At 40.1% G+C, this 13184-nt stretch overlaps 2 protein-coding genes across 2 annotated transcripts; one reads left to right on the forward strand and one right to left on the reverse strand.

Annotated features, from left to right (window-relative positions):
- Nucleotides 1–282: 282 nt before the first annotated feature.
- sde2 (SDE2 telomere maintenance homolog (S. pombe)) lies at nt 283–8572 on the reverse strand. Its single transcript, XM_024443957.2, has 7 exons — nt 8398–8572; nt 4447–4564; nt 4128–4239; nt 3789–3958; nt 1639–1744; nt 1147–1492; nt 283–825 (listed from the first exon to the last, which is right to left on the reverse strand). Exons 1-7 carry the CDS (start codon nt 8497–8499, stop codon nt 607–609), a joined length of 1173 nt encoding a protein of 390 aa, XP_024299725.2. The 5' UTR covers nt 8500–8572; the 3' UTR covers nt 283–606.
- Nucleotides 8573–8750: 178 nt separating this feature from the next.
- mrps28 (mitochondrial ribosomal protein S28) lies at nt 8751–9484 on the forward strand. Its single transcript, XM_024443982.2, has one exon. The coding sequence runs from the start codon at nt 8788–8790 to the stop codon at nt 9364–9366; it is 579 nt and encodes a 192-aa protein (XP_024299750.1). The 5' UTR covers nt 8751–8787; the 3' UTR covers nt 9367–9484.
- The last annotated feature ends 3700 nt before the right edge of the window (nt 9485–13184 follow it).

Consider the following 13184-nt stretch of genomic DNA (forward strand, 5'->3'; position numbering starts at 1 on the left):
TTAATTTTTTGGGGAGTGCATTGAAAAATTCAAAGATATTTTGTCAGCTCAAGAAACATGGGACCAACACTACATGTTGCATCTTATTTTTGTTCAGTATAAGTGTTTGTAAACAATGTAGTTTAAATAAAATTAAAACCACCATGCCAATCTCAAACTATGAATCCTTGCATCCAGCTCTCTGTGAATGGCTACATTTCCCCAGCCCCATCCCTCAACTTACCAAACAAAGTTTTAGAATATTTGCATGAAAATATGTCACCAATAGGATAAAAACCTAGCTACTGTGATAAAGAGAAACTTAATTTAATTTTGGACTTTTCATCCAACATAAGGGACAGTACACTGACTTACATATTTCAAAAAGTAAAATCTACTCTAGAAAAAATGTCAGAAATGCATTGAGAACAGGAGAATTCTGGGATATATCCAATAGCTGTGACAATCTTTAAATGTGTCCACTATTTGGGGAAAACAAAAATCAGACACTTTGAATCTGGGGCACATGGCATAGTTAAATCTGTTGCCTTAATTGTCACCAAGTTATCAGGAGTACACTTAGCATAAGACTCAATATTATATGGTGCTGTAATAGGCACTAGGCAGTCATTGCTTCTTGCCCTTGCTGGGTTTGGCCAATAGGGCAGGATCGATGTCCTCTGCAGAAAGCCCTACGGTGGAGAAAAGGCGAGCAGCGCGCTCGGACAGTGTTCCCCCACACTTCATCCCCCGTGCAATCAGTTCTGCCTTTAGCCTATCCAACCCCAAAGTCTCCAACTCCTTGTCTGAGTGCACTGCCTGGAGGTCTAAGGGCCCATCTTCACACTGCATACCAGGGGAGAAACACACATGAGTTCATCTTTAAAAGTAACTGTTCATTACACTGTTCTATTTTGAATGACTGCAGCTGGTCTTGTAGCAAAGTCCTATTCATGGTGCATTGTGAACCATTAAACATCTTTGGTCATCCCAACATCTCATTTGCATTATGCTCACAAGGAAATCTGCTTAATTTGTGGGACCCAGAACAACTAAGGAGCATGTATGGGTGAATAATGAAGTAACAAGACCCAATAAGACAAATCTTGAGTGGAACATTAAGAAACTCACAGCGGCTTGGTTTACGCTAATCTGAGCTACGCTTACATTGTCGGTCTTTGGGAATGTTTCTTCTGTGGGGACCACCTCCTGCTCCCCACTACCACTGGTAGCAAAAGCTGCTGCCTCTGCTTGAGATTGTGTCTGCACCTCGGCTGGGCTCTCTGGAGAGCTGGGTCCTGAGATGGAGTTGCTGCTTGCCCTAGGAGCTTCCGGAGTTGCCGTTTGTTCCGCTCTGCTCTGAGAGGCTGATGTGTGAGCTGACGTTGCTCCCGTTACGGGACAATCAGGCACCCCTGAACCGGAAGCAGATGTGGAGGGAGAGTTCCCGCTGTCGCTTGCATCATCGTCATCCTCAGAGCTGTCGAGGTCATCCAGGCCACCAACACCCGTCCTGTAATATCCAAAGCATTTCACTATCAGTTTTGTCCCCATTACATTTTTTTGGAATGTTTTAATTTTTTTTAAGAGGCTTTAAAGAGTATTATTATTTATTTTATTTACAAAAAATGTTAAACCAAGGTGACAAAGCTCATTCACCAAAAGCATTTCTTCTTGCTTTTCCCTTGGCCTTTGTTTGGAGGTGGCTTTTTGCGTTTCGGTGCCTCGTCTACTTTCACTAGTCCGCTGGAAGAGGCTTGCATTCCTAAAAAACAGACTGTTAGACTCACCCTTGAATTAGTTCTATGGAACAAACAGCTCTTTACATTGTAATCATTTTCCACAGCACAGATCATTAAGAAACGTATATACAGCACCAGTCAAAAGTTTGAATACACCTACTCATTCAAGGGTTTTAATTTATTTTGACTATTTTCTACATGGTAGAATAATAGTGAAGACAAAACTATGAAATAACATATGGAATCATGTAGTAACCAAAAAAGTGTTATAAAATATATTTTGACTTGTCTTCGAGATTCTTCAAATAGCCACCCTTTGCCTTAATGACAGCTTTACAAAAGCTTGGCATTCTCTCAACCAGCTTCACCTGGAATGTTTTTCCAACAATCTTGAAGGTGTTTCCACATATGCCGAGTATTTGTTGGCTGCTTTTCCTTCACTCTGCAGTCCAATTCATCCCAAACCATCTCAGTTGGGTTGAGGTCAGGTAATTGTGGAGGCTAGGTCATCTGATGCAACACTTCATCACTTTCCTTCTTGGTAAAAATAGCACTTACGCAGCCTGGAGGTGTGTTGGGTCATTGTCCTGTTGAAAAACAAACCAGGTGGGATGGCGTATCGCTACAGAAGGCTGTGGTAGCCATGCTGGTTAAGCGTGTCTTGAATTCTAAATAAATCACTGACAGTGTCACCAGCAAAGCACCCCCAAGCTATAACACCTCCTGCTCCATGCTTTACAGTGGGAAATACACATAGAGATCACCCGTTCACCGACACTGCGTCTCACAAAGACACGGCCGCTGGAACCAAAAATCTCCAATTTGGACTCATCAGACCGGTCTAATGTCCATTGCTCGCATTTCTTGGCACAAACAAGTCTCTTCTTATTATTGGTGTCCTTTAGTGTTGGTTTCTTTGCAGCAATTCGACCATGAAAGCCTATTTCACAGTCTCCTCTGAACATTTGATGTTGAGATGGGTCTGTTAATTGAAATCTGTGAAGCATTTATTTGGGCTGGAATTTCTGAGGCTGGTAACTCTAATGAACTTATCCTCTGCAGCAGAGGCAACTCTAGGTCTTCCATTCCTGCGGTCCTCATGAAAGCCAGTTTCATGATAGCGCTTGATTTTTGTGACTGCATTTGAAGAAACATTCTAAGTTCTTGAAATGTTCCATAATGATTGACCATCATGTCTTAGAGGTGACTGAGGGACTATCATTTCTCTTTGCTTATTTGAGCTGTTCTTGACATATTTATTATTCTAACAATGACGGCCTATACCGTCTAAACCCGGACGAGGCTGGGCAAATTGTGTGCAGCCCTATGGAACTCCCAATCAGTCGGTTGTGATAGAGCCTAGAGTCGAACCAGTGTCTGTAGTGACGCCTCTAGCATTGAGACGCAGCACCTTAGACAGCTGCGCCACTCGGGAGCCATAATATGGACTTGGTCTTTTACCAAATAGGTCTAGGCGCTGCATCTCAGTGCTAGAGGCGTCACTACATACACTCTGGTTCGACTCTGTAAAGCCCCCTCTACCTTGTCACAACACAACTGATTGGCTCAAATGCATTAAGGAAAGAAATTCCACAAATTAACGTTTTAACAAGGCACACCTTAATTGAAATGCATTCCAGGTGACTACCTCATGAAGTTGGTTGACAGAATGTCAAGAGCGTGCAAAGCTGTCAAGGCAAAGGGTGGCTACTTTGAAGAATCTAACATCTAAAACATATTTTGATTTGTTTAACAGTTTTTGGATTACTACATGATCACATATGTTATTTCATAGCTTTGATGTCTTCACTATTATTACAATGTAGAAAATAGTAAAAATAAAGAAAAATCCTTGAATGAGTAGGTGTTCAAAAACTTGTGCCCAGTAGTGTATATATAAATATATCTCCATAAAAATTACACCAGGGGCTCTGCACTGTTTGGCCCTGTGTAGCTTCCGTGTGTCTCAGAGGGGTTGGGTGAAAAACAAACATTACCATTCTTACAAATGGACAATAAACATATTATTCTACCATTTCATTCTAAATAACCATTTGAAATTCGTGCCTTTTAAAACGGAGTCCTCCAGGCGTTCTGAGAGATCGTGGCACTGCTTCTCGTACTCCGGGTCTGTAAAGTGATGCTTGGGCTCAGCCAGCTTCCTCTGCAGTCTCTCCAGACGCCTTTGCTCTTTCTCTGCCTCGCGGTCTGCCTGCTTCTTAAGCCACTCTGCCATCCTGAAGACAAACACAATATGACTACATTTTCATTACCTATTTATTCATCCCATTGTACCAAAAGTGCAAACTGACAATCAAATCCAACAGGTGAGCTTCATCAAAAAACCCTATTTAGAAAAATAATTCAAATACCAGATAAAATTGAGTCTGTGGGTGACCATCTTACTCTTTCTCATGGTTGACATCTCTTAGTCTCCTTCCGCTTAGGTCTCTGCAGGCTTCGCGGTTTGTGGTCTTCTCAATTTGTGCCCCAAGAGCCCTAAGCATAGACCCAAAGCCTGCCAGTTACAAATAATGGAACAGTTAGTTCTTCATTTACTCACTTATTCAGAATAATGTAAGCAACATTTCACACCTGTCCATTAACTTTAGGCTTAACAGTAAATTATAATTTTCTTAAGTAGCTAGCTAACTAGAAGTTACAGTAATGAACCTGTTACTGTAAGTCTAAAGGGACAAGCAGACTTTAAAAACTACTTAGTTACCTCCTTTCCCTCCACAGAGACGAGGCTCCAGTCGATACACCGCTCCAGCCTGCAATTTCTCATCAAGCTCTGATAGTCGTCCATTATTCTTGACATAGAGATCCGATGATGGGATTCCCTGAAAAGTATAGAAGAAACATTAGGTAAGTAGCTCGCTAGTAGGGACGTAATGATTGAACAAACATTTGAACCGGGGACCGATGTGAAAGATATGAGTGCGGTTGGTCGTTCGGACTCCAAATGTAGCATAGGCCAGGAAATCGATTCAAACGTTACGAATCACAAGTTCCATTTTTTGTTGTTGCTCAAATTACTTTCTACCTTCGGAAAATAACTAATCTTTGGTAACAACTGCGTGAACTGAGCATTTAATTGTGTTGACAGTCATTAAGCTACAACCCCAGGCAATATCAGTAGCTGTAAATAAGAATGTTCTTAACTGACTTGCCTAGTTAAAAAAAAATAATAATAAAGTGACCTTTATTTAAGTATTCAGACCCCTTGACTTTCTCCACATTTCGTTACATTACTGCCTTATTCTAAAATGTATTTTAATTTTTTATTCCCCTCCATCTACACAAAATACTGCATTATGACAAAGCAAAAACTGGATTTTAGAAATGTTTGCTAATTTATTAAAAAAAGTAAACACTAAAATATCACATTTACATAAGTTTCAAGCCTTTTACTTTGTAATTACTGCCAAAAGGTGCTTCAACAGACTCGAGTCTTCTTGGCTATGACTTCTTTAGCTACCCGCATGGTTGAAGCATGAGAAGAAGAGAAGCTCACTCAAGGGTGTCAATACAATTTGATGAGACGGGGGTGAAATCCAAATTCATGCCATTTATTCATTGGCTATGTCATATTTAGAGATAAGTATTGATCCATTACCATCTCTAACACTTTAAATCTGATGGTGATTTCAGCTGAAAAGTCAAGAGTGTGCACTGTCGAAAGCGGTGTGCAACATCCCAAGTTGTCCGAAAATACAAAAATGGTGGTGGAAGATGTTAAGACAGTACACATATTTTTCCTGTTCTATTTCCGGCAGCTTGCCATTATAGAAAGCAAATGAGGAAAATTATGCCATTGCAGCCTGAATGGAAGATGCTTTATGTACGAGCCGGTCCACGGGGTACACGAGTGTATTACCGGGAACGCACATCAACCCTCGATGATTGTGCAGATCTAGCGCCCACTATCGACTGCCTAGGCTATATAAAACGTAATCTCATTAACAACTGTGATTATCTTTGTCAAAGATTATGGATATACTGACAAGATACATGTCTCTCCGCCCAAATAATGGGAATCGTGGTCCTCAAAGAGGCACGGGGGGCTGTCTAGCTCCAGCCTATCCTTTATCTGGATTGGTGGATAAATCTCATTATTGTACTCCTTTTTTAGATATTAAAATGAGGGTTGTGACGTCAACCGCCTGTAGTCAATGGAGAGAGATGCTATGCTACTAGCTTCAATACATGAATATGCATAGAAATTTAGAGAACTCCAACAGTGTTTTATCTCAAAGTTGATGGGATGCCACGTGTCCTACTTATATAAATCAGTACACTCTTAATTTGTGCATTACGAAACTATTTGATCAAATAACATCACATACCAAATAAGCCCCCTAAAAACAAATGTTGACCAAATTCAACACTCTCATTGACCTCCATAGAAAAACTACTTTCTTAATTGGTAAAACAACAAAAACCACCACCTGCTGGAGGGAGACAGATTTTCTGCCGAGATGGGCCTCTCTGCCTTTGTGCAAAGAAAGGAAGTGAAGTCTCCTCCCTTACAGACAAACTCTTGGCTAAACCCATCTCTTCCGCTAATGTCACCCATGTTTACCATGGCCCCCAAAAACATTTGTATTTTCAAGAATTTTTACGATACAGCCTATTTTGACTTTGTGGCTGTAGATTCTAGTGGACATCAGTTTAACCACCGCCTTCGCTCAATCCTGAGTCATCGAAATAATCACAGACGAAAATCCAAAACCAGGAAAAACTGCTGCTCTTTATTAAAAATGCTTTGTCAATGTCCAAATACAATAAGGCATAACATATATTCCTTTACCAAGACAGCTTGTCACAAATTAACTTTCTTTTTCTAGATAGTCTAAATTAAAATGGCCTTCATGGCTTTTCTTTAAGCTGGATAAATGCACCTGGATAAACTTTATTTTAGTTAAATATATGCGACCAAATAGAGACATCTCTTTGCATCCATCTGTTAAGTCTGGCCTTGCATTCATCCAAATGATTCCAGACACTGAAAGTCTCACTTATCTTGACATCTTTGGTAATATGTATACCTAGATATTTGTCTGTGGATTTAATTGGAATATCATGAGCCACCACAAGGTGACAGTCATGCAAGAGCCATTAATTCACACTTCCTTAATTGAAGGTGTAAAACATAAGCTTTGGGAAATTGTTTTATGGTTTATGAGCTTTTGGAAACTGGACAATATTTCTCAAAAACAAACTGCCAGCTGATTCATGAAAATCTGGTCATCAAAAACACTCTGCTGTTCAATATCAGAATTCTTGATAAGAATTGACGGAATTTCTGCAGACATAAGAAAGAGTGATGGTGAAATAGAGCAGCCTTGTTGAATTCCACGACTTATGTCAAATCGTGGAGAAGTCCCTAGTGTTAAGGACACTGAGCTATTAGTGTTTTGATAAAAGGATCTAATCATGTTCCTGAACTTTCCTCCAAAACCATAAAGCTCCAAAGGATAGAAAATAAGGGTGTTCAACCATGTCAAATGTTTAAAAAAAGAAAAGAAAGAGTAAATCCATCATTTATCAGAAAAGAGCAAGTCTTGGACCGAGCGCATGTTGTTCTACTTGGGCTTTGACAGATTCTTGCTGTTTCATCTGTACACAAGAGATTAACCAAAATAAACAACTGAACCAGAACTTGAACCAGCACTTGCCCCCCCTTCTAGCTCTGACTCTAATGATGGCTACTTTGAGGAAAATGTCCATTTATATGCATGTGATATGTAGTTGTCGCCCATTGCTATTTTAGGATTAAAGCACTAAATGTAAATAACTCTAAATTACAGCATCTGCTAAATCAGGGGTTCTCAATAGTTTTCCAATTGGGGGGCCCCCACTTCCAGCATTGGGTAACATCCCGCGCGCCCCTCGTCTATTTCTATCAGCAAAAGCACAGTCCATGAAACAAACCGTTCACACCCCTCTTGTTGGTGGAAATTATTTTGCAGGGTTAAAACTTTTTTCCTTCAATTCTACAAATTGTCATGTGGCGCACAAAAACAAAGTGGAGTTTTAAAGCTACTTTTTGTTTTGCAATTCTATACAATTTGCTGTCTAATGTGTATTCATGTAATATTTGAGTGATTAAAAAATTACAACAATATCTATGGGCAAAAAAATAAAATAACTACATTAAAAATAAAAAAAACACTGCTGACATAGGCTAGTTGATCAATGACAAACATGACAAGGACCTGATGGTGCACTACTCAATTTCGAAATTGCACATTCTACTATTACAACGTTCAAGAGTACGTTTAAAGCCGGACGGAGTTCTTTATAAACCCACCAAGAAGTTTGGGAACCATGTGCTAAATGACTAAAATGTTGAAAAATGTTTCGTTATTGAATCGCATCGGAGCCCATCGAACGTTAAATGCGTATGGAATCGTCTTCAAAGGAAAATACGCACATCCCTACTAGTATTAGTAATGCCAGTACTAGCTAGCTAGTTATTTAAAAAAATACAGTGCAGAAAAAAACTACGTATGTTCAAACCCTGGTTGGCAAAGTTTGTTAAACTAGATAGCTAGCTAGCTTCCGCTAATACCGCGTTAGTTATCTAGCTACCAGTAGCTAGCTTGTTGGATGTAGAACCTATGAAGTAATATTTCAGTTGAATTGATAACACGACCATTTTGATACTAACCTTTTCTTTCGTAAAAATATCAACTAGATCACGAACAGATGCTCCAGTAGGAAAATAAGCGCTGCAAAAATGAAGAAGTGGACCAGAAAGAAACAACTCCATGATGTTGCCAAAGAGAGAACAGAAATAAGTACGGATACTTTGTCGAGTTACTACCGGATATTTACGCTGACGTCAAAATGTTTTATGCCACGGAAGCCGGAGAGCTTTAAAAAAAAACGTAACGTGACGATGTAGCGTTTTTTAAGGGTTTTGTTTTTTATACTAATTTTGCCACCACCAATGTAATGAGTTTGTTATTTTTATTGGATTATTGTGGTATTCCTTCCTTTTTTATTTAAATGTAACACAAGTAAAACACCCACCGTCCATTGCGGCGGACACACCAACATGGCAGCTTTGTGCAAGGTCGTGGCAGGTCTGAGGACTGGCACATGTGTGTTTCCAAAACGAGCAATTGATATTTGCAAGTCCTTGTTCAGCACAGATAGCGGGGAGACATCGGAAGGGAAAGCGGTGGAAGAAACGCAAAAACCAGCAGCCGACAAGGTGAAAAGTGGCTTCGCTGCAGCATATGAACAACACACAGACCTTCAGCAGAGACAAAATCAGACGGGAACTACTGTCAGACTTGGGTCAACAAGAAATGAAAAATCATTTGCGTCATTGCTACGAAATTCTCCTCTCATGCAGATGGGCCCAGCAAAGGACAAAATGGTAATCGGGAAGATCTTTCACATAATCAAAGACGATTTATACATTGACTTTGGTGCCAAGTTCCATTGTGTATGTAAACGACCGACAGTGGATGGAGAGAAGTACCAGAGGGGGAGCAGGGTACGTCTGCGTCTTGAGGACCTCGAGCTCACATCTCGCTTCCTGGGTGCGAACACCGACACAACACTACTAGAAGCAGATGCCTTTCTTCTTGGACTGATCGAGAGCAAGGACGGAAAGACCAAAGAGTAGAACAGCATTGACTCCTCCGATCAATAGACCTGCCCCAGCAGAGGACAGTTTTTCTTGTTGATGTCACTATTCCCACATTATTGGCATTTGTCACTGAGAGCTTGAACAATAAATGTATCCAAATGTAATGTTTGTTTCATCTTGAGAAATCTGCTACATCCATGTTAAGTGGTCATTTAATTTACCCATTTATTCTGGAAGAGTCATTAAATGCCTCATGCTTAGTAACAGTCATGTATAATCATAACCCCAAATAAGGTTGTAGCTTTCAAATGTTTAATCAAGATCTCATGGACTGTTAATCCTTGCATGTCAATGTTTGAATATGAAAGTGGTTACATTTCTACCTCTCAGCAAATCAAGTGTTGGGGTAGCGCTTGATCATGACTCTTAAATTTCATTACACAATACTATAAGTCATTGGACAAAGGTGTCTTCTGTAGGGGAGAGTTCTTTAAAGATCCCAGACGCTTGGTCTGAATATTAACATTGCTTGTGGTACGGTTTTGGAAGCAAAAGGACCTTATCTTTCATATCAATGATAAATAATAATTAGTATCAAAAGGTTACATTCATACACACCTTGAATGCATTGGGGATTATAACTATGCATTAACCATTGTTAGAGTTGCGTAAATTCAAATCTGGAATCAGGATAAATATGACTATGAGTCACTGATTGTATACTATGTATTTTTTATTAACTAAGCAATAAATGGCAAATGCAACTTTCGTATATACGGGCTCACTGTAATACCTCGCAGGGCAGAACAGGGAATTGACAGGATGTATGTAAACAGTGTTCTTATACTCTGATGGACATAGTTCTGACCCGTCTGTTTGCCTATCACAGTAGAGGCTGAGCGTGGTTTAGACTTGCTCAGCCTATCGCAGGCGCTCAGGCGGGTCCCCTCTTGGCGCTTCTTGGAGTCCTCCCTCCGTCGATGTATAGATTCTTACTGTTCTGGTATTGCAGCCTTGTTATAACAGTTGCTCAGTTCCTGCTATTGTGTTGTTCAGTATTTTTCCATCTCAGTTAAACCTCGTGATGACCACCACTCCCTATGCCTGCTTAACCACAACTTTGTAAGATACAGCAAGTCACACCATGTGCTCAATATGGTTACATACAAACACAAGGACAAAGCATCTGCTGGGCTGTTATCTACAGTTTTGCAACATGCAGGTCACACCATGTTACTCAGTTCTTGTCACACACACAAACAGGCAAGTAGATGTAGCAAGCAGTTGTTTAATCTCATGATGATGCTCAAGTGCACAAATGCAGATACTTCACACAGCCAACATCAGATAATATTTAATCATATATATATGGTAATGGCTATAATGTAAAATACAGAATACCATGTTCTCAATCATCTTTAGAAAATGAATAACTCAAAAGTTATATAAGTCCGTTTTATTCAGTGACATTCTTCGCATAATTAAAATGTGCAGTTCAGCATACTTTTTGTGCAGTTACTTTTTACCTTGTCACATTTTGAGGAGTCCCTTTCCTACGTTTTGTGTTTTAGTTGAAAGTACCCTCACCAATTTTAGACTAAAATTGCCATATTGAGAAAAAGACGAGTTATATTTCTGTCTTTAACTGATGTAGTTCACTGTACTGAGGTATCCTAAAGAATAAGGCATCAGTACAATTTACAGTTCATTAGCAGCCTATAGCTCTACTTACTTTCTATAATCCAAGATCCTGTGAAAGGTAGTCAAAAATACATAATGTCAGAGTATGATGTCATCATCTCTTATTACAGACTAGCATCTGAATTTGATGGTTAAACAAAGAGAGGAAAACCTAAGAGGTTTGAAATGGAACTTTAAAAATACAGGCACAACGGTATGCCCTGAAAACTTTGCCATCGTATAATGCTTGCAGTGATTTATATGCAGCGACTCCCTTAGTAGAGCATTTCATTTTGATCACGTGTAATTGACCAGGTTAAATGCAACTCCCAAGTTATTGAGCAGAGGCAGCAAGGTATTTGTAGTGGTGATTAAAAAGTAGGGAGTAGTAGATTCTTTGAGATTGTTTGAGATGATGCAAGCCTTAGTTGGGTGCACTGAGATGCTTTGGAGGCTCTTTGAGGCTATGGTTGTCCTCTACTATGGGTGTGTATGTGTCCTCTTCTACAGCATACTAGATCACCATACACTTCAACCACACATGGTCATATACAGCCACGGTGAGAGACAAAGACCAGAGTGGATAAGGTTATGTTATCCATAGTGAATCAGTGATTAAAAGACACAAAGCATTGACATTCAAATGGTCTCACCTCTGTGATATTCATTTCAGCAGTTCCAGTGCCTTCTCTATCCAACGCCTGGAAGGCCTCTGTGAAAATTAGGGGAAATATATATATATTTAATTGTGCTTTAACACTATCTGTAATTAAGGCCATGAACTTTTCTTGACCATCTGACCAATGACATCTTTAACCTGTATTTCGATTCAAGGCACCACTGCAGGCTCCCCCCGCCCCTTCCCCCCAGTCTCACCAGTTAAATCTCACATTAGGATCTAATTATTAACAACTTTAAAGTAGAAGACTGGAGTTTGTTCACAACAAACAAGACTGTTAAACATCTCTTTGGAAGTATTTCCCTGCTTGCTGTTGTCAAATGAAAAATAACCATTGTTGAACAATTTTTTGTTATGGTGGGTAGCAGAAGTAATATAAATGACCCAGTTAAAGTAGAGTGCATGGACAATTCACATCCATAGAAGCTTAAATAGAAGCTTAAAGGGATACATTGGGATTTTGGCAGAGGCCATTTATCTACTTCCCCAGAGTTGGATGAACTTGTGGATACAATTTTTAAGTCTCTGTGTCCAGTATGAAGGAAGGTAGAGGTAGTTTCCAGAGCCAATACTAACTAGAGTTATCACAAATACTAAGTCTATGGGTATTTGCTAGCATGCTCATTGTCTAAATCCAGAAATGTTCCTTTAATGTGTGATAAGTAGAATATTAATGGGAATGATTAAGGTATGAAGATGTGATGAATGACTGTAAGCTTCACAGGGCACGACATCAATGTCTTGGTGCTGGAGGACAGAACTACCAGTACAGACAGAAGTCAATCATTTTTCCTTGTCCTAGTTATGAAATGATCATGTGAATTCAATCACAAAATCACAGTCCAGAAACAATCACTGGCCTAGCCCTCATCCCCTTTTGCAGATGTAGAAGAATCAGATATGTATGCAAAATGGTGATAATGGCTCCACTAACCATTCCAATCAGGCATAGGGGAGCGTACATATATCCAAAACCTTCAGGGCTAAAATGTTCTATATCTGGAGCTCCGCCCCATAGTGGAGCTCTGTTTCTATTGGTTTACCGGCGCCTCAGTCAGTGCATCTCAGACCCGTGTTGCGTTCAGGAAGGGTTGGAACCACAACGCTGTTTAAAAAAAAAAGTTTTACCTTTACTTAACTTGGCAAGTCAGTTATGAACAGATTCTTATTTTCAATGAAGGAACAGTGGGTTAACGGCCTTGTTCAGGGGCAGAACGACAGATTTTTTACCTTGTCAGCTCGGTTACTAGTCCAACGCTCTAACCACAAGGCTACCTGCCGGCAAAATCTTGGCGCCCCCGTTTCTCACAGGAGGCGCCAATATTTCCTCCCCCTTTCGAGGGGGGCCCACCCTGGCCTGTCCCACCACTTCAGTGTCGAGGGACATCGCAGCTTTCGCCATAGAGGAATACAGGTCCTTCCTAATGCCTGTACCACAGCTTCTCGCTCTCCCACTCTCAGAGCATTACTCGGAGTGGCAGTGAAGCTGCACCCT

This window comes from Oncorhynchus tshawytscha, linkage group LG02 (genome assembly GCF_018296145.1).
Source record: "Oncorhynchus tshawytscha isolate Ot180627B linkage group LG02, Otsh_v2.0, whole genome shotgun sequence".
In the NCBI taxonomy this organism is placed as follows: Eukaryota; Metazoa; Chordata; class Actinopteri; order Salmoniformes; family Salmonidae; genus Oncorhynchus; species Oncorhynchus tshawytscha.